The sequence below is a fragment of the Nasonia vitripennis genome (assembly GCF_009193385.2).
Source record: "Nasonia vitripennis strain AsymCx chromosome 4 unlocalized genomic scaffold, Nvit_psr_1.1 chr4_random0005, whole genome shotgun sequence".
Lineage (NCBI taxonomy): Eukaryota > Metazoa > Arthropoda > Insecta > Hymenoptera > Pteromalidae > Nasonia > Nasonia vitripennis.
In genome coordinates this window covers 2,072,145-2,098,404 of record NW_022279640.1, presented here as the reverse complement: position 1 = coordinate 2,098,404, position 26,260 = coordinate 2,072,145, and the positions used below count along the sequence as shown (strand labels likewise).

Here is a 26,260-nt window from a genome sequence, read left to right as displayed (position 1 = left end):
TTTTAATAAGTTCGTTTTTTAAAACCTTTATTTTTCACGAAAAACTCGTGATATTAGATCAAGACGGTCTATAGTTTCATATAGTAATAAATTTTCTTGTATTTCTTTCCAATTTGGATTACATGTCATAGTTATAAATATATCAGGTATTCCATCGACTTGTAGTTGTGTCATTGAATCTAAGTAGTTTTGTTGTATTGCTCTAGGACTTCCTATATAAGTTGATGGTAATATTACTATCCTCCCTATTCTACTATGCTCTATATTTACACGATTTGCAACATAATCCATTAGACCTTTGTAAATTTCAGTTCGTAATTGAGCTTGATGACTACGTAAATAATATAATCGACATCCTTCAATTCTTGTCCATACGTCGACAATGAATTGTTGTGATAAATTTTATAAATTTAAACAAGGATTAAAATTACCGCGTATACTTAATTTATACGAATAGTATTGTCGTGTCGATATATTTTTGTAATTACTATCTTCTTTCGAACATTTCATATTGGGACACCATCCAGTGTTACCAAGAGGAAACATTAACGGGTATATCATTGGGTCGAGATGTTTACTAAGGATATTTGTTTGTTGTGGTTTATCAGTTTTTGGATAAATACGAATATCACGTTCATAAGGTGGTTCACCATCATTTCCTACATATACAACAGCAACTTCATTACACGTGGCGAAATATGATTTATTGGTCATACAATTATCACGTGTTAATGTCATGATTATTTCGCGAGGTGTAGTATTCAATTTTTGTGCTTTTTTAATTTCTTCTTTTTCTATTTCATACATCATTTTATATGCTTTTGCATAAGGATTGTTTGCAGTTATGAATGCATTCAAAGTAACTAATAATTTAGCGTCAGGTTTATCAAGTTTATAATCATTTGCCCTATACTTATTAGCAATTTCATTATCAATAATGTATAATTGACCATATTTTGGTACTTCATTATCGTTAGGATGTAAAGCATATGAATTATGGTATACTTGTCTACATATTTTTAACACTTGTGGTCCAGGATCATTGAAATATACTAGTTTTGATCCAAAACTAGCAAATGCAAATGAATTATTGTAACTTCGTATATTTTTCCTATAATTAATACTCCTTGGACTATTTTCAAACAATAAGTTTTTTAATTCTTCTGGATATAACGAATTGTCATCAATAATTATTTTATTTTTATGGCAACAATTACTATATTTTTTATCCCATCCTATTTCACCTTTGAAATGCTTTGCTTTACAAAACTCACATTTATTATCCAAATTACCTATATCATTCAAATCAAAACGATAGTATTTTCATCGAATTCGATATTAGCAATTAATCCAGTGACATTTTAGTTGTTTAATATTTGCAAATTGGCAGTTTCACATTTACTTTTTCTATAATTACGTTTTATTTCTGCTTCGTTTCGCTCTATTTTATTTTTGGGTGGTAATTCTGCGATCTTTTGTTTTCTTTTTTGCATCATAAGATTTTGATAAGGATTTAACACTTTTGTTTGACTTGTATATATTCATGTTATTAGTAATACGTTTAGATGACATATTTACCATTATATCATTTAATTTATTATTATAATCTTGAGTTGATTTCATTGTTTTATGTTTTTTAATTACATCATATTCAAAATTGCAATTTAAGTTTAATTCTTTAATTTATCCATTTCTTTTCGTTTATATTATTACTATTACGTTTTTGTTGTATTTTAGTAAACTTAGTATTCATATTAATTTTATTTTCGATCTCATTGCTTATTTTATTTACATTTCCTTTCGTATTTTTTTTTGTGTGTAATCAAGTGGCGCGGTAGCGCCATAAAGGCGAGTTTGAGAAGCAGACTGCGGCGCCCGTGACACTATTTACTTCTATGTTGGTGTTGCAATTTTTCATTGTAAAGAAAAATATACTTATGCTTATTGTACTTAAGTTATTTTACGTATCATTTTACGTAACATATATCTTGTGATAAACTTTGATTTTCAAGAAAAATATTGTTGGCCAATAAATCGTTTTTTTATAAAATAATCGTGTCTGGTTGCAAATGCTCGAATTTTCAGTATCTCAATTTTGTTCAGTGTGATCAGTGGTAGGACCGTGAAGTTGGCCGCAGAAAATATTTCAATTCATTATTTATAATTGATTATAATCTAATTCTGGTTTTTTGACTTATTTACATATTTACGTTATGCTTAACTTTGATTTACGACAAAAATATTGACAAAAAAAAGCTTAAATCGTGTTATTTCTCATTTTATACACGGTGTGATCAATCTGACCAGTGTTTAGACCGTGAAGTTGGTCGCACACGAGGTGTGAATATTACTTTCCCACAATTTTCTTTGATTAAGCTGCCTGAGCCTGATGCATATGCAATAGACGATTCTGCTTTTCTAATGTGATAATAATTTTTATACGTTTATTTTTGATAAAACTTAAAACTTGATACTGTAAAAAGTGAAAAATCATGGATCTTAAATCATACTTTACAACTGATGAAGAATTCAAAGAATCCGAGGATCGAGATGCAACAACGTAATTATTCTTATTTTTCATTATGTTTTTAAGGTTATGTTTTATATTTTTCAAGTTTTTTTATGTAAATATTTGTTGTGTGCACTTTTACTTTTTAGGAATGTTACTGGCTACATCGATGCTATAATAGCTCCATGTGAAGCATTGTTATTTAAATTTACATTATCAAACGATTCTAAAAGAATTGAGATTCTCATATGGGGCTCTGCATTAATCAACAAACACTTGAATGTCTTCATTTCCAATCGAGTAAGTAAAAAATTTTTACTGCTCTTTCTAATAATAATATACGTACCTTTATTTGCTATCCATATTTTTATAGGTCGTCGAAATAATTGGTGCTTATGCGCGCCGATCTGTAGCACAATCGAAAGCAAGAGAAATCCAAAATTTAGTTCCTTTTGAAATTGTTGTTAAAGAATATACGGACATATCTTTTCTAGGCTACTATAATCTTAAACGTTCAATAGCATGCTATTGAACGTAGAATAGTATGCTCCTACCGGACGGTCGCGGCCGAGGCATCGATGGTAATCGCGGGGGTAATCCCCGTGGATCTTCTTGCGACTGAACGCAAGCGGATCTACGAGGCTCGCTTAGCGTCGAATAGCATCTCGATCGCCGCGGAAGAAAGAGAAAAACAATGCGCAATTGGCAGACTAGCGACTGTCCAAAGGCTAGGTGGACTAGGATCCTTATTAAAGATGTATGCCCGTGGATGGACAGGAAGTGGGGGGAGGTTAACTTCTACCTTACCCAGTTTCTCTCCGGACACGGATACTTTAGAAGATACCTGTTCGTGATGAACAGGGTGGCATCACCCGGGTGTAAGTACTGTGGTGACGAACGGGACGACGTGAGACACGCGTTTTTTGACTGTCCACGCTGGGCCGAGAAACGTAGAGTACTGGAGCTGACGATAGGGGCGTTCACGCCCGAGACTGTAGCTGAAACGATACTTGATAGTAAGCAGAACTGGGATGAGATAACGGCGTACATGGAGACGGTTCTCCGCGCGAAGAACAATGACGATTGCTTGCAAGACTAGTTGTCGGCTAGAATAGCTTAAGACAGGCGACCCCCCGAAGGAATGCGAAAGCGGCTACCGGGGGAGGGGGGGGGGGGATTTCGCGGCCTTGTGAGAGCGGGAGTTTTAGTGAGTATGCCTGGTGTCGTCCCACACCAGGAGAGCCTCACACACGGGGAGTCTCGCACGGCTCCTGTCATGGTGCATTATGCATTCCTCCAACTCTCCGGATAAACAAAAAAAAAAAAAAAATTATGCAAATTTTAAGGATTTGTTTACAACGATCAAAGAGTAAGTATTATTTATATATACATTGAGATAAAAAAAAGTTTTAATTTCTTACTATTACTATTTTTAAAATTAAAATTGAAATATAATCACACTTAGTATTATGATAGGAAAATAAAATATGAGAAGATTACAATCTTTTTCAAATATAATTACAATTATATGCATGAATATGTGTGTTTGAATATGTGTGTGTATGCAGTGTGCACACTTGTTGACTACTGCATTAGCTGCACGTGTATTCACGCGAGTGTGTGTAAATGTGTATGTGCGTGTGTATGTGTGCACGCGTGTGTATATGTGTATGTGTTAATTTTTTATTGCTAAAATAATAGTATTGTCAAAAAAAATTAAATCAAAACATATATTTTTATAACAAATGATTTGAATATTTAAATTTGTATTTATATATAACTATAAATGATAATTTGCAATAAATATTGACATTTTATTACTAAGTATTATATGTATATTTATGATTACAGGTCTGTCTACTCTGTCTCTCTCCACCTGATTTGCGAGCGGTCTTTTGCCGCTTTCGCTGATTTGTGTTGTTTAGTTTTCGTATTGCCGAAGCGCTGTGAGGACTCGCCTCACAATGTCGACCGTTAAACAATATCGTTTGTTAACGCGTCGGTGCTCTAACACTCTTCTAATACTCTTCAATTTTCCATAGTCAATACATTTGTAATCACACTCTTTTCTTTTCAATAAACATCAATAGTTTGACGGTATACATAGTATACCTTTTGATCTCAAATTTAAAGAGCGTGTTATTATGTTCACATTAATTGTTTTGATCCACAAGTCTCTATCAAATTCGAGAGACTATAAATAATTATAAATAATAAATATATTATATATATGGGACGTTTCACGTCAACCGGACCATCAGTGCACCCAAAATTTGGGTTAACCTAACAAGACGTTTGAGGTCTCAAAATGATCGTCTGGTCAAGGGCTTTTGAAAAAGTTCTGGCATTTTCAAAAATCCAATGTGGCGCATAAAATATGGAGCCTGAAACCCATGTTTTCATAGCACATTCAACAAAAACAATAGTAAAAATGTTCTAATTTGTGAAATATCCCATCAAAAAGCATGTACAACTCATGATAGGACATATTATTGACAATGCTGATGGTATTCCAAAATCAAAATTGGCGGAATCAAAATGGTGGACCTCCACCAAACCCATTTTACCGCAACAAATGATTTTTGATCAGTTTAAAGTATCGATATGGGGGTTTTCAGGGATACTGAATCTTATTTTAACCTCGACATTTCAAAATTCGAAATGGTGGATCCAAAATGGCGGACATTATAACACCACCAAACCAATTTTACCGCAACAAATGATTTTAGATCACTTTAAAGTATCGATATGGGGGTTTTCGGGGTCATTGAATCTTAGCTTGACCTCGAAATTTCAAAATTTAAAATGGTGGATCCAAAATGGCGGACATTATACCACCACCAAACCAATTTTACCGCAACAAATGATTTTAGATCACTTTAAAGTATCGATATGGTGGTTTTCGGGGTCATTGAATCTTAGCTTGACCTCGAAATTTCAAAATTTAAAATGGTGGATCCAAAATGGCGGACATTATACCGCCACTAAACCAATTTTACCGCAACAAATGATTTTAAATCAATTTAAAGTATCGATATGGGGGTTTTCGGGGTCATTGAATCTTAGCTTGACCTCGAAATTTCAAAATTTAAAATGGTGGATCCAAAATGGCGGACATTATACCGCCACTAAACCAATTTTACCGCAACAAATGATTTTAAATCAATTTAAAGTATCGATATGGGGGTTTGTGAGGTAAATGGTTATAAATGTATTATCGAAATCAGTATTTGTGCACATGAATCTTATATTTTTCCAGTCTATTAGATTTAGAATTATCTGTCTGCGGTTTTTGCACTTACATTTTTCTATTGTTCTGTGTATATGTATATGCCTGCGTGGATGAAAAAAATATATAATTTAGCCAAATGAATCAATGTTTAACGACATTTTGTGCACTCTTATCAATTCTGGCTCCTCGTTCGTGGAGTTTTTACTGGTGATAAATGGCTTTCGCCGATATCATAAATTACTCTGTTCCTAGCTTCATTGGCATTTGAGTAATGCATGACTTTCAACGTTTCATTATTTTCTGGGATAAATTCATGCCCCATTTGTATGTTTGTGACCGGTGGACAGTTTTTAAATCTCTTTGTTAGGAATTGACGAGTTTGTTCGTGATCTTTTTTGGTGTATAAGAAAAATTTTATATTGAATGATCGCAAATTAGCCGATGAATAAAGAGCTTTAACATCTAGAATTGCTTTATTTTTTGCAGCTTGTAAGCTCGCTCTTGTAGCTTCTCTCTTTACTATCGCTACAACTCCATCGCAACTTCCTTTTCCGTGTGCTGTTGCAAAACAGTGCCATTCAGCATCAACGCCAAAATCTCTCTTATGACTCATCAAACTACTCATTTAATAACTATTTTTAAAATGCTGTTTAGCACCATCAGTAGCATATATTACCTTTTTTACTGTGGGACAAACCTTGCGAATTTCAGGTATAAGTTTTTGCTGCATTATGTATACTGCAGTGACATCATGAGTAGTACAGTCGGACATAGATACTGTACTGAAATGCTTTAGCTTGCCTTCAGATTTATAATAAACAACAGCAGGAAAAATCGTACTTTGATCATTATTAAAATGAAATGCCTGTGCAGCATCTTGGGCTGTAAAAGCATAGTTCTCAGCAAAATCCAATTGAGCAAGAACCTCTTCATCTGAAAGATTATTTTTCTTCCCAGAAATAAACTTTGATTGTTCCTTAGCGATGAAGTGATGAGGTATCAACTTTTCTAGGCTAGAACATAAAGTTTCAATAAATTCTTGCGATGTTAGGCATTGTTTTATCAAAGTGTATCTATCGGTTGATTGCCACGTGCTGAAGATGACTTGATCAATATTGTGCTCATCCATAATGTTCTCAACGTAATTAGAAAACTTTTGAATGTCCGGACAAAATTTGCATTTATTCAAATAACAACTTGGTTTGGGATCCTCACATAGAACGAAATTCAAATAATCTTTATAATTCTTCAGAATATTGTTTGAGATTTTTTCTATATTTACTGCGTCAATCATCGCCTTCAAATTTTGGTGTATCGTACATACACATACATTATGTGTACCAGAGGATCCTGCAAAGATACAACATTTTGGTCTCAGTTCCGCAAACTTGGTAAGCCCAATCGGATGTTCAGGAAACTGTTCTTTAAATTGATTATGAAGGTTCTTAATATCAGTAAGTAATAATCTTTTCTGCACTTTTATTTTTTCACCATATAAATAAATACTGACGGTATCTTTTTTATTTGACATAATTCTGCTGTTAAGATCATTTTCGTAAAAATCTTCAACTTTCTGTGTAGTTTCTGCAGGTAATGTTTTTCCACGTTTTGCAACAGGAGAAGCCAAAACTCCATCTGATTCTCTTAACTGTTTTGCTTTACGAGCCATTCTGTGAGACACACCAAATTGGTTCATAATTTTACGTATTGCCCAGTGTTAGGGCAAAATAGTAAGAATACTGACACGTAATGGATCGTTCTCCGGCAGGGATTGGAATTTGTTTTTAAGTCCAGTTAAAATATCTGTAAGATCATCTTGCATAGGTTTATCCGTGTTTGAAACCGAAGGTGAGTCAGTCTCTGATTCAAAATCAACACTCATACTGACGTTTGGAGATGACAAATCATGTAGTTTGTAAAAGGATTTTCTACATGTATCACAAATCAGTGAAGATGTTGGATAATCAGGATAGACATCTTGAAATTCTTTGGAGATCTTCCTAAGAGATTTGCTGTGACCTGTATTAATATCAAATGGATTAACGCATCTATCAATACGATATTTTTTCGCAGGAGAAGACATTGTTGTAGGATATGAGAAAGCACAACCAAAACAAAAAAAATGTTAGAAATAACAAAATTACGGCTAGTACAGTTGAACAAGGAGTTGCCGATAAAGTAAGACTTACTCAACAACTGCCTTAAAAAGGATGTTGAAGAAGAAGTCGCCAATGTATCTATTAATGTACCTATTAACTATCCTAAAAAGGACTGTTGGAGAAAAAGTCGCCTATGAATAAAGCTGCTGATGGACATGCTCACCAACTATCCTGAAAAAGACTGTTGGAGAAAAAGTCGCCGATGAAGAAAGCATTCCTTGAAGAAAATATTCCGTTCTATGGGTTGCTAAACGTGGGAAGGGGTTGGGGGTGTAGGTAAAAAAGAGGGATGAAATAAATCACTTGAAAGCAATAAATTCCTTTGCCACAAAACAGTTTTATTTGTTGAAGTCTTTGCACAAGTTGTCATTGGACACGAGCCGTGTACTTGCAGCATTAGGCTGTTGGAAGAGGGGCGAGGTACAGCGCTGGATCCGGCCTCCTTATGTGCCCTCCGCGACGCTACTTCACTTGTGGGTAATGCACAGCCGCTTAGCGGCGCGCAGCGGTACTAGCGCCGCGGTGATAAGCGCTGCAGCGTGCGTGGCGTGTTCGGCGGGTTGCGCGTTAGCGCAAGAGAGAGCCTGCGGGTGGGTTATGACAAATATCCGCCAGTTTATATTGGCCATATTGAATTTTGAAATTTCGAGGTTAAAATAAGATTCAGCGGCCCCTTAAACTCCCATACCGATACTTTAAACTGATTTAAAATCGTTCATTGCGTTAAAATAGTTTTGGTGGTTGTATAATGCCCGCCATTTTGGATTTTAAAATTTCGAGGTTAAAATAAGGTGCAGTGGCCCCAAAAACCCTCATATCGATACTTTAAAGTAATCTAAAATCATTTGTTGCGGTAAAATTGGTTTGGTGGTGGTATAATGTCCGCCATTTTGGATCCACCATTTCGAATTTTGAAATGTCGAGGTTAAAATAAGATTCAGTATCCCTGAAAACCCCCATATCGATACTTTAAACTGATCAAAAATCATTTGTTGCGGTAAAATGGGTTTGGTGGAGGTCCACCATTTTGATTCCGCCATTTTTGATTTTGGAATTCCGTCAGCATTGTCAATAATATGTCCTATCATGAGTTGTACATGCTTTTTGGTGGGATATTTCACAAATTAGAACATTTTTACTATTGTTTTTGTTGAATGTTCTATGAAAACGTGGGTTTCAGGCTCCATATTTTATGCGCCACATTGAATTTTTGAAAAGGCCAGAAATTTTTCAAAAGCCCTTGAACCAGACGATCATTCTGAGACCTCAAACGTCTTGTTAGGTTAACCCAAATTTTGGGTGCACTGATGGTCCGTGTGACGTGAAACGTCCCATATATATATATATATATATATATATATCAGATAAATTTAGTATTATGGAATGCGGATACAAAATTTGAGTATGAAGTGGGCGATGTCCTCGAAATTAACAATTGCAGGATTGGACGATATTTGAGTAAAACTACGTTAAATAAAAACTCTACAACAATTATAAAGTTGGATACCACTTCAGAAGTGTCAAAAAGGTGTAAAGTATACAATTTTCATACATTAACATAAATATTCAAATCTTTACATTATTATTAAATATATGTATTTATGTGATTTTTTATAGGTTGAAAGAACTTTTGGAAGTAAATTAAAGCTTATACTTTTGAATTGATGTTGGCGTTAGCATATCTCAAGTAATGTAACCTAAAATAATAATATAAGTTTATTGTTTAATTTTTAGTTTCTAAAAAAATGTATTATTTGATTTAAATATAGAAAATTATATAAATTTACCTTCTTTCTTTATCGTTTCTTTATATTCAATTCTATTGTCATATTTTTCCCTTTTGATAAAATTAATAATTTATAATTTATTGTTTACATGATAATAATCATTAATTTTACTATAATTTTAAAATGTATATGTTAGGAGTGGTAATTTAACTGTACACAGGTTTTTCATAGGCTATTAACAATTTTTCTGATACCCTAGTGGAAATGGATTGTGTGCCAAAGTGTGTCATAGTGTGCCATAATGTTCCAAAGTGATCAAATTCGGAAATTTATTACACTTTGGCATACCTTGGTATACTTTGGCACACTCTGGCACACTTTGGCACATTTTGACACACATGGGTTTTTCGGAAATTGAGGACTTAGAAAATTTTTGTACGAAATCTGGAAAACTTGTATTCCCGACGGATTCCCCTGTTGAGGCATGTTTTTCCAACATTTACGGCGGACAGCAGCTTTAAGGCAATTACGGGCAATTGTTAATTAATATTGTAAAAGTACTAAGTATCTAAAGCTGCTTGAAGTACATGAGTTGAAATTTTTGTAGTAACTGTAACGAGTACTTGTGGCTCAGTGGTAGACTTTCAGCTTACTAACCCAAAGCATCCGGGTTCAAGTCTTACCGACGCTAGAATTTTTTTTTTTATTAAATTATTTATTGTTACGTTCTATAACTATGGAACTTCAAGCTCCACGCGTGCAGTCGATATGACGGCATCGTGCAGTGGCAGTGTTTTGGCGCGCGGGCGGCGGGATATATCTCACTGTACCAAAGTGTGTCAAAGTGTGCCAAAGTGTGCCAAAATGTGCCATAGTGTGCCAAAGTGTAACAAAGTGTGCCATGCTGTGCCATACCGTGCCAAACTGTGCTATACTGTGCCATACTTTGTCAAAAAAGAGATGTTTGTTTCCGAAAAACCCATGTGTGTCAAAGTGTGCCAAAGTGCAGCAAATTTCCGAATTTGAACACATTGGCACACTTTGGTACATTTTGGCACACTTTGGCACACTTTGGCACACTTTGACACACTTTAGCATACTTTGCCACACTTTGGCACACCGAATTATTTCCACTAGGGTATAAACTCATATATAAACTATCAACTTCAATCAATATATTAATCTAATTATCTGTTGATTGTCATTTCATTTTTTTTGAGTAGGGTGAATATTACATTATCTTATGATTTCCTTACTGAAACAAATCAGATGACAATCAACTGATTATAAGCTGATTATAAGCTGATAATCAGCTTATAATCAGTTAATTGTCACCTGATTGTTTTCAATAGGGTTAAATTGTAAATAAATATTATTTTACCAATAATATTCGATGCGAGCGAAACGAGCGTCTTCGGCTAGTATTATATTTAAAATTGTATCATAACATTATAGCTTCATTTTCAAATTACATAGAAAATTTCGATTATCACTCAAAATTTGCACTTGGGGGTTGGCGAGCGAAGCGAGCATGGGGGAACCCCCCTAGTATATATTATTCTCTTTTCTAATTAAAGTTTTCTCAACCTGATTTTATCCATTTCCCACCCCTTCGTCTTACTCTTTCATGGACGGGACTGTTGATCCTCGCCTTGACTGAGCCGGTAATACATAGATGTCGACTTGAGATGGTGGTTCCTCTTAAAGCATATCTTAATTGCGCAGACCATTGATCATCACCCGTAGTGTTGGATGATCTTTGGCCATTCACTATATTCGTCGGGTGTGCTTATAGCTTCCCTAACAACTACTCGGGGATAGAACTTATACGCGGTTCGCGGCTAACATTAACCGGACCGTTTCACATAAAATTTCTTTTCGGAGGAAAAAAAATGTTACTGAAAATAATAAAGATTTATTGTAACTAAATTGTTACAGAAGTTCTGTATTTTGATTACTTATAATGATTCATATAGATCTGCTTTCTTACCATGAATTCCATATGTTCCTGAACTGTGAGAGCTTCAACTGCAAGATCCTGTTGAGGAACAAAGCCTGATATTCGTGTCATAATGTCTGCATCAATAGGTTCACCATTAAGTAATATTTCACCTGATAGTTTTCCTGAAAAGAATAAATGTCACATTTTCTAAAATAATGTTATGAATAAAATTCAGAAAATGAGGATTATACAATAAACACAATTTGTAAGATATTGACGACGCAAGTACGCTCGAATTTATCTATCGCTCTAACGTTCACGAATATTCTCTCGTCTACCCTCTTTCAATTTCGGACACTCTTGCGTTGGTACATATTTGTCGCGAGAGGCTTTTCGCGGAGAAATTGTTCAACAATGGCAGTAGACAGGTTAACTCTTAAACCCGATCAAGCAGCTATCATAAAGAAGGCACAAGTTAAGGGGACCAGCCTGGGTTAAATCCTGCAAGAAAACAAAAAAATATTCGTTTGATAAAAATGTTTGTTTCCATGTAATTAAAAAACAAATTTCTACAGAACATATTTACAATATACACTATTTCTACTGGAAAATATCATATATATATATATATATATATATATATATATATATATATATATATATGAGGCATTCTTTCCCAACGTTACACCCCTGCTGCCCACTTTTTATTTCATCTAAAAATTTTCAAAAAAATGTTAAATTTTGTAGAAAATTCTCAGCTTTCGAATGGCGAGTGGCAAAATCACCAGTGTTAATCGGATTATCCTGAAAATTCAAAAAATCCGTAAATTAAGGATGGAAAATTTATTGTAATGGCATCCTACTAATTCTGAAGTTGCTATACGAGTATTATCCAATAGGTAACAGCCTCTTTTCACTATAAAATACCTCGACGAACCGTTCAAATGGTCTCAAATTGGTTCTGGAAAAATTTGGATCCTGAAAATAGAAAAAAAATGACAAAAAGTTGTTCTTTCTGTGTAGTTATGACAATCTTGGTGTCAGAAAGAGGTATTAGACAACCTTTAGTTAACTTACAAATTTGAGAACACGTTGGAAGGTTCTCAACATCACTCCTGGTTTTGCCAAAAAGCCAAAATAATAATGCGAAGATTCATTTGAAAAATAGAAAAGATAATGACTATTTTTGTGATGATAATTCATCAATCGGATAAATTTTTCAGAAATGTCTCCACTATGAAATATGAATGAATTGATGTGACTCATAGTCAAATTCATAAATTTGTTGCATTGTAGTTCACCAGAAACAGGCCTGAGAGTTGAAATAGATCAATGAAACTGAGTGTTATTAGTAGTCATTTTTTAAAACTGTTGGTCACAATATATCTTTTCTATGTTATGCTTCTAATATCTCCTGAGCTATTATACTCTATTTTTTGAAATCTTGATATGAAAATGTCGTTGTAGCGCCATCTTCAGAGTATCTTTTGATCATCATTTCTGTGTTATTAATGGGTATGAAACAGTGTTTCTTTAGAATTTCTGGAACTGGTGGAGCAGCATCAAATCTTTTGTTCAAAAATCTTTTCATTTTGTTGTGATCTTTGTCATTGTAAGATAGTACATGAATATTTTTGCAATTTTTCTGAGCCCAGTCGATAAGTTTCTCGAATGTAATAATGGCGTCATTTGGTTTACAAAGAAGACTAGCTCGTACAGCTTCTCTTTTGAATACAGCACATCAGAAGCCCCTTTACCGTGTGCAGTAGCATGAAAGTGCCATTCTGCTCGGACACCAAAATGCTGTTTAGCTCCATCGCTAAAGTAGATAACTTTACTCAGCTCAGAATTGATTTTTTTCAATTCAGGGACCAGCAACTTCTGTACAGTATACTATACTGCAGCTGTGTCATGGAGTGTACTATTTGACAAGAAAATAAAACTTTTGTGATCAATTTTCAACCCATTTTTGTAGTAACACACGATAGGAAAGACTGTGCATTGGGAATTATTGAAGTGGAATCCTTGCGATGCCTCTTGTGCAACATATTTGTAATTTTCAGAAAAGTCTAACACTACGAGAAATTCTCTTTCTTCTAAATTCTCTTTCTTCTCCTGATAGTATCGAGACTGTTGTTTTGCTATGAAAGAATGAGGTTTTAGTTTGATTAATTTTTCACATAATTCATCAACGAATTCAGATGAAGAACGGATTTGTGTTTCTAGAGTTGCTCTGTCAGTAGTTGTCCATACACTAAATTGCACATGATGGATATTTTCCCTCTCCAAAAGTTCTTTCAAATGCTTATCGAACTCATTTATGCCAGGACACTTTATGCATTCACCGAGAAAACAATTTGCATCAGAATTTTGGCATACGATTTGACGTAAACAATCTTTGTAATCATGTAAAACCATATCAGAATCTGCGAGCTTGTTCAAATTAACAGAGTCAATCATCAATTTGCAATTTTGATGTATCGTACAGACACACACCGAGTGCGTACCACTCGCACCAGCGAGTATACAATGCTTAGGTCGGAGCTGAGCAAATTTACTGAAACTAACTGGATATTCAGGACATAATTTACTGTAGGTATCATAAAGACTTCTTAAATCTGAAAGGAGAAGGCGTTTCTGTGACAAATGTCTACCATCATCATTTTTTACAGAAACCACATCTTTTATACCCGGCATGATTCTGCTATGTTCGTCACTATTGTAAAAATTATCTATTTGTACCACAGTATTGTTTGGCAACGGCCTGCCATTCTTAGCAGTTGTATCTGCCAAAACGCCTTTTGAAGCTTTTAAATCTCTAGCTTTCTTCGCTAACTGTCTTGAACAGTTAAATTCTCGACTAGTTTTATTAAGACTCCATGCACCTGGAACTACTGTCAAAATCGTTAATCTCAAAGGATCATTGATATCAAGAGTAGAAAACTTTGCTTTCAATCCATTCAACAGATCTTCCAACTCGATTTCTCTTTGTGACTTGACGTTAGCTTCCATTCGACTAGAAGATGATGAGGATACCCCTGGAGATTCAGGAATATTTTGTTCAGCTTTATGAGGGTTCAGCGTCAGATTCATAAAACTTGATGAGTCAAACAAACCTTCATCCATTCGGGGATGTTTAATTTTCCTACACGAAGCACATATTTTAGCATTATCTGGAAAGCTTGGAAAACTTCGTTTAACCCCAATCGAAATACGCCGAAGATCTTTTCCTTTATGTCCTTCCAAATCGTAGGGATTACAACACCTATCACTGCAAATATTTGACATGTTCAAAACTATTGAGATTGTGAGATTCAGAAAGCTAATGAGATTAGTCCTGAGAAGGACCGTTGAGAGTAGTCGTGAGAAGGACTGTTGAGACTAGTCCTGAGAAGGACTGTCGAGACTAGTCCTGAGAAGGACTGTTGAGAGTAGTCGTGAGGAGGACTGATGAGAGTAGTCCTGAGAAGGACTGTTGAGACTAGTCCTGAAAAGGACTGTTGAGACTAGTCCTGAGAAGGACTGTTGAGACTAGTCCTGAGAAGGACTGTTGAGAGTAGTCGTGAGGAGGACTGATGAGACTAGTCCTGAGAAGGACTGTTGAGACTAGTCCTGAGAAGGACTGTTGAGACTAGTCCTGAGAAGGACTGTTGAGAGTAGACGTGAGACGGACTCGTGAGAAAAGTGCTGAAAAGGAGTGTTGGGCGTAGTCCTGAGAAGGACTGTTGAGAGTAGTCGTGAGAAGGACTGTTGAGACTAGTCCTGAAAAGGACTGTTGACAGAATTTTTATAGAGATCTGATAAGTGTAGTCCTTGAAACGACAGATTATATATTTCTGGAAAGTACTGACGAGATGGTCCTGCAAAGAACTCAACGAATGAACTTAAAAAATGAAGTATGATTTCACATTGGCCAAATCTCTCAACAATCAATTTCAAAGAAAATTATTCAGAATGATGTTTTGCAGTATACACCTATGGTTTCAGAGCAGAACCAGTTAAGTCAACCAGACTTGTGTAATCAGGAAATTCAAATCATACCCGGATATTCTATTGAACATTTCATCTTGAAGATTTAGCATTCATGTACTCACGATTTTTTATTCGTGTCCATGTAATCCGATAAAATATTAGACTTATCTTGTTACGTTGGGGATTAAGATATGTGTGAGATTTAAGTGTAATAATATTTCGTTAGTTATATCATACTTTTTGGTAACAAAGTTTCATTCTTGTATCAAAATTATCCGACTGATGAATTATCATCACAAAAATAGTCATTATCTTTTATATTTTTCAAATGAATCTTCGCATTATTATTTTGGCTTTTTGGCAAAACCAGGAGTGATGTTGAGAACCTTCCAACGTGTTCTCAAATTTGTAAGTTAACTAAAGGTTGTCTAATACCTCTTTCTGACACCAAGATTGTCATAACTACACAGAAAGAACAACTTTTTGTCATTTTTTTTCTATTTTCAGGATCCAAATTTTTCCAGAACCAATTTGAGACCATTTGAACGGTTCGTCGAGGTATTTTATAGTGAAAAGAGGCTGTTACCTATTGGATAATACTCGTATAGCAACTTCAGAATTAGTAGGATGCCATTACAATAAATTTTCCATCCTTAATTTACGGTTTTTTTGAATTTTCAGGATAATCCGATTAACACTGGTGATTTTGCCACTCGCCATTCGAAAGCTGAGAATTTTCTACAAAATTTAACATTTTTTTGAAAATTTTTAGATGAAATAAAAAGTGGGCAGCAGGGGTGTAACGTTGGGAAAGAATGCCTCATATATATACTATACAAAATTACTGACTTAAATTCGTGACATTTTACTATAAAAATAAGTGTTTTTAGTCACTAGCCACGGCTTTGTGAAAAATTCTGACTATCTTCTTTACTCTACCTGGGCTTAAATGTACATTAAACATAACCCCTCAGACCTAATAAACAACATTTGAAAAAAATATTAACTAAACATTATTATCTATACGTTGTAACGGGCGGGGATAGCGCCCGTAAGAGCTAGTCGGCGCGAGTAGGGTAGTGCGTCGTTGGCTCAGTGGTTAGCGAAGCTTAAGACGTGTTTTACCCTGACGAAAAAATCACGTGATTAATCATATGATTGATCGAATGATAAATCACTTGATTACCCACGTGATTATTTTACGAGTGATTTATCACGTAATATATCACGTGTAAAATCACGTCAGAAATCACATGATATATCACGCGAGTAATCAGGTGATTTCTCACGCGATCTATCATATTATTAATTACGTGATTTTTTTTCGCCAGGGTATTCAGAATAAACTCTAATTTGTTCAATCCTGTGTTTCTTATTTACTACCTGGTCCCATTATATTCCGAAACATATTTCTCCTAAAAATAAAATATAAGCATCTTTAGCACCTTTCGACCATGGCTTTATTGTAACATTTTTATCACTATGAAATGGAATTACTGATCGTCATGATACACTACCCTCGAATGATTTCTTTACCTCGACACTAAAAACCACGGAGCGCATCACCTAGACCTCGTCATCAGCCACCCTGTACACCTAGACACAAAAAACCACGAAGCGCACCACCTAGACCTTATCATCGGCCACCCCGTACACCTAAACACCGCCCTCGAATGATATATTTACCTAGACATAAAAAATTACGAAGCGCACCACCTTGACCTCGTCATCGGCCACCCCGTACACCTAGGCACCGACCTCGTATTATTTCTACACCTAGACACTAAAAACTACATGTAAGCAAGCATGCAGAAAACCGATGAGAAAGCAATATTCATCTGTATATATAGCTGTGCGGCCAACTTCATGGCCCTAACACTTGTTGCGGCTAACTCAACGGTCCCAACAATTTTTGATTTTATTTGAGCATTTTGTGAATGACACACTCGTGTCAAAGGTAGCTGTTTTTATCAATATTTTTGTTGAAAATCATAGTTTGCTCTCGCATATGCGCGGCGGCGATGCGCGCGCGTCAGTCGCCCTCGTGTTCTCTCGTTGCGCGCTTCCCGATCTCGCTCGGTATGCTCGCGGCGCGACTCCTGGTGGTCAGGAGCAGGTGCTTACCGGCTGCGTCGGTACAGCCGTGCGCGACAGCACCTGACGATCCACGGCGGCGCAATGGTGAGGGCTTAGTCACCTGCCAAGCCTGCAGGGGAGCCATCGTTGCTCCACGCAGTTGGCAGGTGAGGTTAGCTTCCTCGGCGCTATTATTCCGGCTTATTGTTGCTCCTCTGCTGCATAACAAATGAAGCAGGGAACAACGGCGCAAAACATCGGTGTGCTCGTGTGTTTTGAGGATTGTTTTGTGTCTTTTGCAGTGTGCTTGGAGGTGATTTGTGTGTATTCGCGTATGTTGTGTGTGTATGTGTGTATGTGTGCGTGTACGCGTGTAACCTAACAGGCTACACGTCGCAATACTGTATCTTGAACGAACTCTCTCTCTCTCTATAAATGAATGCGACTAGCCGGAACGATGGCTGAACGCTGTCTGAGCGTGATGGCGGCCAAGCGCAAGCGCGTCGCCCGCATTGCCACGCATCGTGGTGGCTTGGAGCTGGCGCCGCGGGAAGCCAGTGGCCGGATGGATAACTTTGGCTGCTAGACGTCAGCGCGAGGGACGAGGCGCTGCTTGCTCCGCTGACTCCGGTGGTGACCAGGATGGACCCCCACAGTTACTCCCCCGCCAGTGACGAGCGACTTGAGGAGGAACGATACTCGGTTTCGTTGCCGGTGGAGGGTGTCGTCGCGGCTCGCTCGTGCTGACAGGGGTGACGGGCCTGATTGCGGCCTACGTCTGGAGCAGCTGCGAGGTGGGCTGCGAGGGTGGCTGGGCCGCCAGAGCGGGCCCTTTCAGCGGTGTCAGCCCCGGTCTGCGGGCTGCCGAGGCTGGCGCCTGTACGGGCTGCGCGCTCGAAGCTGGTTGCGGTGAGGCCGGCGGAGAGAGCCCTCGATCCGCCGACTCAGGAGAAGCTGGACGTGGTTTGGCTGACGGACAGTCCCCTCGATCCGTCGGCTCTGATGAAGCGGCGCTCGGCGAGGCCAGCGGAAAGTACACTCGATCCGCCGACGGCGGAAGTGGAGCGGCGGCGGAGAGTCCTCTCGATCCACCGACTCGAGAAAAGCTGTCTTCAGCGAAGCCGTGGAGATGGCCTTGGGCTAGCCGTTGATTTCTATGCGGTAGACCCTGTCGTTCAGGCGCTCTTTATAGGGTCTGGAGTACGGCGGCTCGAGCGTCCTCTTCACAGTCTCGATTCGCCTAAAAACATAATTACAGGTGCGAAGATCTGGGTGGAAGAAGGGCGCTAACGGTGCGGCGTGCCTGGAGCTGGGAACCGCGCGCATCTTCTGTATGAGAGCCCTCAGCTCGGTGACGAAAGCTAGAGCGTTGACGCTTGGGTGACTGGACAGGACGAAGAAGTCTCCCGGGATCCTCAGCGTTGTTCTAAACAGCATCTCGGGTAGCGAGGCTTGCAGATTCTCTTTAAAGGTTGTGCGCAAGCCGAGCAGTACTGCTGGGAGTGCGATGGGCCAGGGCGTCGGGGCGCAGCATATCAAGGCGCCTTTGAGAGTTCGGTGGAGCCGCTCAACCACGCAATTCGATTGAGTGTGATATGGTGTGGTGCGCACCCTGTCAGTGCCGATGATTTGTGCGAGCTCTGCAAAGAGTGCGGCCTCAAATTGCGCGCCCTGGTCCGTCGTGATGGTGAGTGGCGTGCCGTAGACGCAGATCCAGCGGTCGAAGAAGGCTCTGGCGGTGGTCGTGGCCTGCTGGTCTGGCATCGCGATCGCCTCCGGCCACCTTGAGAAGCGGTCGACGATCGTCAAGCAGTATTGGAAGCCAGAGTGGAGAGGCAGCTCAACGATGTCGATGTGCAGGTAGTTAAAGCGTGCATCCGAAGCGGCGCCAAGAGCTGAACGGTTGTGGCGGCTCACCTTGAACTGCTGACATAGCACACACGTGCGGGCCTAGCGCGCGATGTCCTTGCGCATGCTGGGTCAGACGTACTTGGCGCAGATCAGGCGGATGGTCGCTCGGACGCTCGGGTGCGAAAGGCCGTATGTGACGTCGAACACGGTCTTCCGGAGCTGCCGCGGGATGACGCGCCGTCGATGGCGCAGTGGAGTGTGTTCGCGCCGATGGTGAATGGCAGCAGTACCAGCGGTGGCGATGGTGAGCCGAGGATGTGCGGAAGGTCTGCGTCGGTTGCCTGTTGTTGCGCCAGGGTTGCCAAGTCCAGACTGGCTGGCAGGTCGATCGCTTCCACCCTGAAGAGCACGTCTGCCTGTGCGGCCGTTCAGCTGCCTGTAATCACCTGTTATGCGGTACGTGCCATCGGGTTTTAGCACGAGGCGTAGTGGACTGGCCCAGAAGCTGTCGGACAGCCTCACAATTCCCATCTCCATGAGATTCCAGAATTCGGCCTTGGCAGCTTCGAGGCGAGGACCAAGGAGGCGACGAGCCTTGGCTGCTGCTGGAGGTCCGGTGGTGACGATGTGGTGCTGTGTGTCAAGGTCCGGAAGGGCGATAGTCGTGCCTCCTGGGGTCGCAAGGTCGTTATACTTGCGAAGAAGTTCCGCGAAAATCCCGTCGGCTACGTTGGCTGGGATGACGACTTCGACGGAGTGTACCTCTGCTGGGCGAACGGAACCGCTGACGTGAAGCAAAGAGTCGAGGTCTATGATACGGCGTCTCAGCATGTCGACGACCAGTCCGAAATGTGCCAGGAAGTCGGCGCCTATTATGGGGTTAGCGACTTGCGCGATGATGAATTGCCACGTAAAGGGTCGGCGCAGGCGTAGGTCCAGATCCATGCGATGTGTGCCGAAAGTATCGATGCGGAAAAAAGTGGAATTCGCTGCGCTGAGCTTCAAGGATGCGCGTTGGAGCGGTCGTGTAAAGGACGAGCGGGGCAGCAGTGAGACTGCTGAGCCCGTGTCAACGAGGAATCTGAGTCCGGAGGTTCGATCAACGACGTGCAGGTGATGCTCGTTGTTGGCGCCTACCGCAGCTACCTGTGGAAGCGGCGGCGCTATTAGTTTCCCTGGGCCGAGTGCGAGCAGGGTGGCCTGCACTGGGTGGCGTCGCTCGCGAGGCGCTGGTGATAGCACCACCACCCTGGCTTTGAGCACGCAGCACATGCGGCTCTTGTGTGACGGCAGCAGGTCGAGCCATTTTACCCGGAGGGCCTCGTCCGAGATTGCTAAGCCGGCGAGGCGGTGCATATAGTGTAGCAGCTGCAAAGGCGTCCTGTCGCCAAGCTAAACCTCGTTGAGGTGCTGGTGAAGCTGATGGTCGGCGGAGGCAGTGAGGCGTTTCAGCACCGCTGCTCTCAGAGTCTCGTATCGACGTTCTGCTGGTGGATTGAGGATGACGTCGGAGACCTCCTGTGCGACTTCTGGAGGCAGGTGGGCGACGATGAAGTCGTATCTCGCTCCATCTGTCTCGACTCTGTTGGATTGAAAAAAGGATTCAGCTTGTGCGAACCATAGACGCGGATTAAAAGATCAGTAAGACGTCAGGTTGCATTTCAGGTGCTGCTTGCTGCGCAGGTCGACAAGCGGTATTTGGCCGGCCGATGGTGCTGGTTGTTCCTCGGACACAGCATTCTGTTGCGGTTGACTCGCGAGCAGGCCGCTGTGTTGCTGCTGCTGGTTCGCGAACTGGGTTTGCTGCTCGAAATCGAGATACTGGTTCGGAAACATTTGGCATGTTGGCAGTGCGACTTCTGCTGGGATTGTCGGCGGCGTGCGCAGCATTGACTCGTCCGCGGAGTCGCTCGAAAAATTCAGCGCTCGGCGGACTGCTCGTAGCGCCGTGCGTACCTGGGAGCGTGTTGTTACTTGCTGCGCGCGCTGTATCGCGACGAGACACGGCGGACGGGCCGCCCGGCTGAGAGCGGGAGCCTTGTGCGGAGCCAGCGAGATGCGCACGGGTGCTGCTTGACGCGAAGAGAGACAAAATGGCCGCTCGCTAGCGGCGAAGCGGCTGTGTGTGTGCGTGGGCTCGCGCGGCCTGCGAAATATGCACAAAAGTGCCAGGTGGCCAGCGTGCACGCGATGACCAGCGAATATTTGCTTTCGGGTGTGTGCGTGTGTCGCTACGGCGACGAAACGCGAAAGGTGCGGCTTAAGCGGCCTCGATCGCGGCGCGAAACGCGAAGCGGCGAGCGCGCACGGGAGAGAGAGAGAGAAGAAAAAAACAAATATGGCCGCGCGGTGCAGCGTTGTGTGCGAGAAGCGCGTGCTCTAGCGACCTTGACCTTGGATGCGAGGCGCGGTGGGAGCGTGCTTTGTAGCGAGCGAGAGACAGAGATGCTCGTGTATAAGAAAATACCGTCTCACGGCGTGCGCTTGGCGACGGAGATGATGCGTCTGCGATAGCTTTTTCTTTTGTGACCGCGAGAAACACCACGTGACGGTTTGAGAAACTCGCTGGTGATGCTTCTGTGCGACGCGCGAAATGAAGAGCGACTCGCAGATTGCGCGCGGTCAGCAAAAAAGAAAGGAGTGGATGTACCTGGCTGTCGCGAGACCTACGCCTTCGCTGCTGGTGTTGATGCGGGGCGAAGGTTGTGGTTGGCTGCTGTGCGCCGGTGAGCGTGAGGTACAGCCCCGGCACGTTCTCTGTAGAGAGGCTGGTGCGGTGTGTATTCGATGTTTGGCCGTAAAAGCCGGGCTGGACTGATGTCCTCGATGGGTGGCCGTAAAAGCCCTGGTACTCCGTCGATGGCTGTAGAGGGGCCTCTTCTCCGGAAAAAAAACGTTTTCCTTGGCTCGAGTCCGGGCTGTAAAGCGGCTCTGAAACTCGAGTGGTTGATGCTGCAGTGCGTTGTGCCGTAGAAAACGACGCCACGCTCTAAAGATGGCTGCCGCTAATGCGCGTCGTTTCTTGCTCCGTTGCTGCTCGAAGTCGGGGTCACCACTTTAGAACACGGAGCAGGCTTCGCGCTCTAATTGAAGATGTATGAGGATACGGAGGCACGCAGCAGGTATCAAGCAACAAGTCGTAGTTAATATAAAATATAAAATGACTTTATTGAACACTGTATGTCGAACTCTCTCTCTCTCTCTCTATAAATGAATGCGACTAGCCGGAACGATGGCTGAACGCTGTCTGAGCGTGATGGTGGCCAAGCGCAAGCGCGTCGCCCGCATTGCCACGCATCGTGGTGGCTTGGAGCTGGCGCCGCGGGAAGCCAGTGGCCGGATGGATGACTTTGGCTGCTAGAAGTCAGCGCGAGAGACGAGGCGATGCTTGCGCCGCTGACTCCGGTGGTGGTCAGAATGGACCCCTACAGGTTTGGGAGCTTTGGTTTTAGATAAAAGTGTAAAAGAGGTTATATTGTCTATTTTAATTGGAAAGTTAATTTTAGGAAATTCTTTTCATATTGTTATAATACTTATTCTTGTACTTTGTAAATTATATTAATAAATAGTCAATACAATTTTCACGAATAATTTCGTATTACGCGCAACGCAACAGCGAATGTTCGCTATAGTTTCGTACGCCGAATGGATGTGTACCATTTTTTCTATAATACTTACTATTAACTATATTTTAATTATTTTAATTATCAAACTCTTCCTCGTCAGTCTCGTCACTACTGCTAAAACTACTTGTAACAATAACAGTATCGGATGTATCTAGCAGTAAAGTCTGATCAAATACAATACTTAAAAGATTTTTAACAATAGATAAATTATCTATTAACTTAATGTAAATTTCATAAAATTTATCTGATCTATCATGTAGTTGTATTTTTTTTATATTAACTCTGAATTTTTTCCATTAGATTGTAGAATAGATTGTATATCATGTAAATCATTAATAGTAAAATTATTATTTAGGAGCAATCTATTTTTCCGTACTAATAAATGTTTAAGTTCATCTAAAGAGTTCGATAAATCGATTATGGCCTTTGAATCATTATTCATCTACAAAATAAAGTTTGATGCTGTTAGTATAATTAAAATATTTAAAACTTAACAATTCAGTTTTAATAAAATAATAATTGATATTAAATAAGTGTAAGATAATATAAAATCTCCTTAAAAAAACTTTTTTCAAAAGTAAAAACCTTGGCAAGAAAAAGACTAATAAAAGTAGTGAAATCTCGAAATATGAAAATGTCAAGTAAATGTTTTTTTTTTCTTTGCTATACGCATTAAGATAAAATTAAAGTTAAACTCAGTTTTCCCAAAAAATGATATTTAATATGCGTATAGCAAAGAAAAAAAAAACATTTACTTGACATTTTCATATTTCGAGATTTCACTACTTTTATTAGTCTTTTTCTTGCCAAGGTTTTTACTTTTGAAAAAAGTTTTTTAAGGAGATTTCACATCTTTTACAAAGCATATTTTCCTTGAAATCTTGATCTATTTAATAGACAACAAGCTACTATTGCTTTAGATCATAGTTCGCATCGCGCATATGATCAGATAACATTAGTATATCTAATTAATATAATAAACACAATCGCGTGTTACTGACACCAAGTAGCAGACGAATGTCGGTAAAGTAGATTAATTACTGTAACCACTGGTGTATAATACGTAACTCACCGTAAATCACGTGACTGGAGGAGACAAAAATATCGGGAGAAAAAATTGAACGAAAAGAAATATACCGAGCAAATTTTCAACTTGCAATATTAAGTTAATAAAGTAATATTTTCGGATGAATCTTTTTAGAGTTGAAAGATTAGGTTAATATATTCCAAGTATATACCAACAGATTGCGCGTACGCACAATACTAATGATTTATATGCGATCGAATTTTTTTTTTAGGTTAGAAAACCCAATTTTAAAGTATAATAGGGTTGCTCTGTCTCGAACCGACTTCGTCCTTTTCTTGTCATCGCGGCGCTATCGCGCCCCTTGATAATATTGAATTGTTGTAATTATTTTATAAAGGATCATGGAAAAAAATGCATACTGTTTTTGGAGAATGGAGAATAATAATGCGTTTGAGATGATGTTAACTAAAAATACGAAAGAAAAGAGTCCCTCAATTTGTAAATCTGTTACTGTAAACGTAAAAATTACTATGAAAATATAAAATATAAAAAATCAGTAGTCAACCTATCACAATATCATAAATATTTACTCCCGCTGGGGCTATAATTAATGCAAAACTAACCTTTCTACATAATGTATAGATGCTAGGTTGACAGTAGAACAGACTACCAGAACGATGTGGATCCTATCACCGTATCGGTTGGTGCAACGGAAAAGGAGTTCTTCGAAATTCGTGTGTACGAATCTTGCCGAATTTTAGTCACCACTCGCTTTGGCAGTCGATGATTGTATTTACGTTTGAAATAACTTGAAATAATCACTTGTTAGCGCAACGGAATTATTTCTAAAGAAATATTATAATTTAATGTACTTACACGCAAAATGTTTAGCCTGTACTTCTGAACTCGTAGGTAGTCTCGTATTGCTGATACTCTGGTATAGCGATTGCAGTTTCTAACAAAGAAAGTCCAGGACACAGAATATCAGAGTGAGTTAGGTCTCTAACAGTTCAAAACTATGCCACTGTAGCGCTGTCGACAACTCGTCATCAAGCCCGAGACGCGAGACCCGAGACCCGAAGTGTTAGCGTGAACTTATAGTTTTACGTTTCTTCTTACGGTTACGGCCGACGCTGTTTGTAGTTTTGTACCAATATTTTTATTCGATATTGGCGTAAAACATATCGATACATACAATAACTGAATACCAAAATATCGATAAAAAATATCAATTTATAGAAACCAAAATATCGATATATATTGAACATCACTACGCCGAATGTTGGTGCGGTCTGAAGTTAGCTTCCGAATGCATTTCTGCAAATCCGGTTTTCAACGGTGTGTGACGCAAGCCCAAGCCCTATACGCTCCATGCTAAATAGTACTTATTTTAGTTCTAATACTGACCACCCTATTTAGTTTTATTAACATTTCTTCCCATTTCTTTTAACGTGTGATGGGCGATGGCCCATGTTCACCGAACTAGCTAGAAAGCTGGTAACTAATTCGCCCTCTTTTTGTGAGGCCTGTTACACACTAAAAGGAACAGGAACAGATATGAAATTTAACATGGGTTAGTATATCGATAAATATGAGGAACAGGGGGTGTGTTCCAGAGGGAACGCCAGCAGCGGTACAGCAGTCCGGTCCGCGTTCGAAATTCCGGTGCTGTGCTGTTACTGTGAAATCGTTCCGCGTCAGCTGATTCTGTTTGTACTGTTTGCAGTTGTAACCTCTTGAACATTACAAAGTTCTTATTATAAGTTCAGTTATTATAGTATGTAATACATTGAAAGAGTTGGACAATTTTAATCACGAAATGGAAGATCTAATCTTGCTAGATAACTTTTTATCGTCTTCTAGTAGTGAAAACAGTGATGATGAAAATGACGCGATCATGTTTTTCATTCCGCGTTGTGAACGTCGAAGAATTCCTCGAATCAATAATTACATAGAAACTGTAATTGTAAGATACAATAATAATGATTTTAAAGAAAAAAAGATACCATGCAAACAGCTGACGCGGAACAATTTCACAGTAACAGTACAGCAGCGGAATTTCGAACGCGGACCGGACTGCTGTACCGCTGCTGGCGTTCCCTCTGGAACATACCCAGGAACAGCGCGCCGTTCCTTGTA

The 26,260-nt window shown here is 39.7% G+C and overlaps 1 protein-coding gene across 1 annotated transcript in view; it reads right to left on the bottom strand.

Annotated features, from left to right (window-relative positions):
* The window catches only part of LOC103315901 (protein white), a 501,432-nt gene that overhangs the window by 188,779 nt on the left and 286,393 nt on the right, over nt 1-26,260 (bottom strand). Inside the window, exon 5 of the mRNA XM_031928240.2 lies at nt 11,618-11,751. Within this exon, the coding sequence (XP_031784100.1) occupies nt 11,618-11,751 (134 nt within the window). The remainder of the gene's footprint in view (nt 1-11,617; nt 11,752-26,260) is intronic.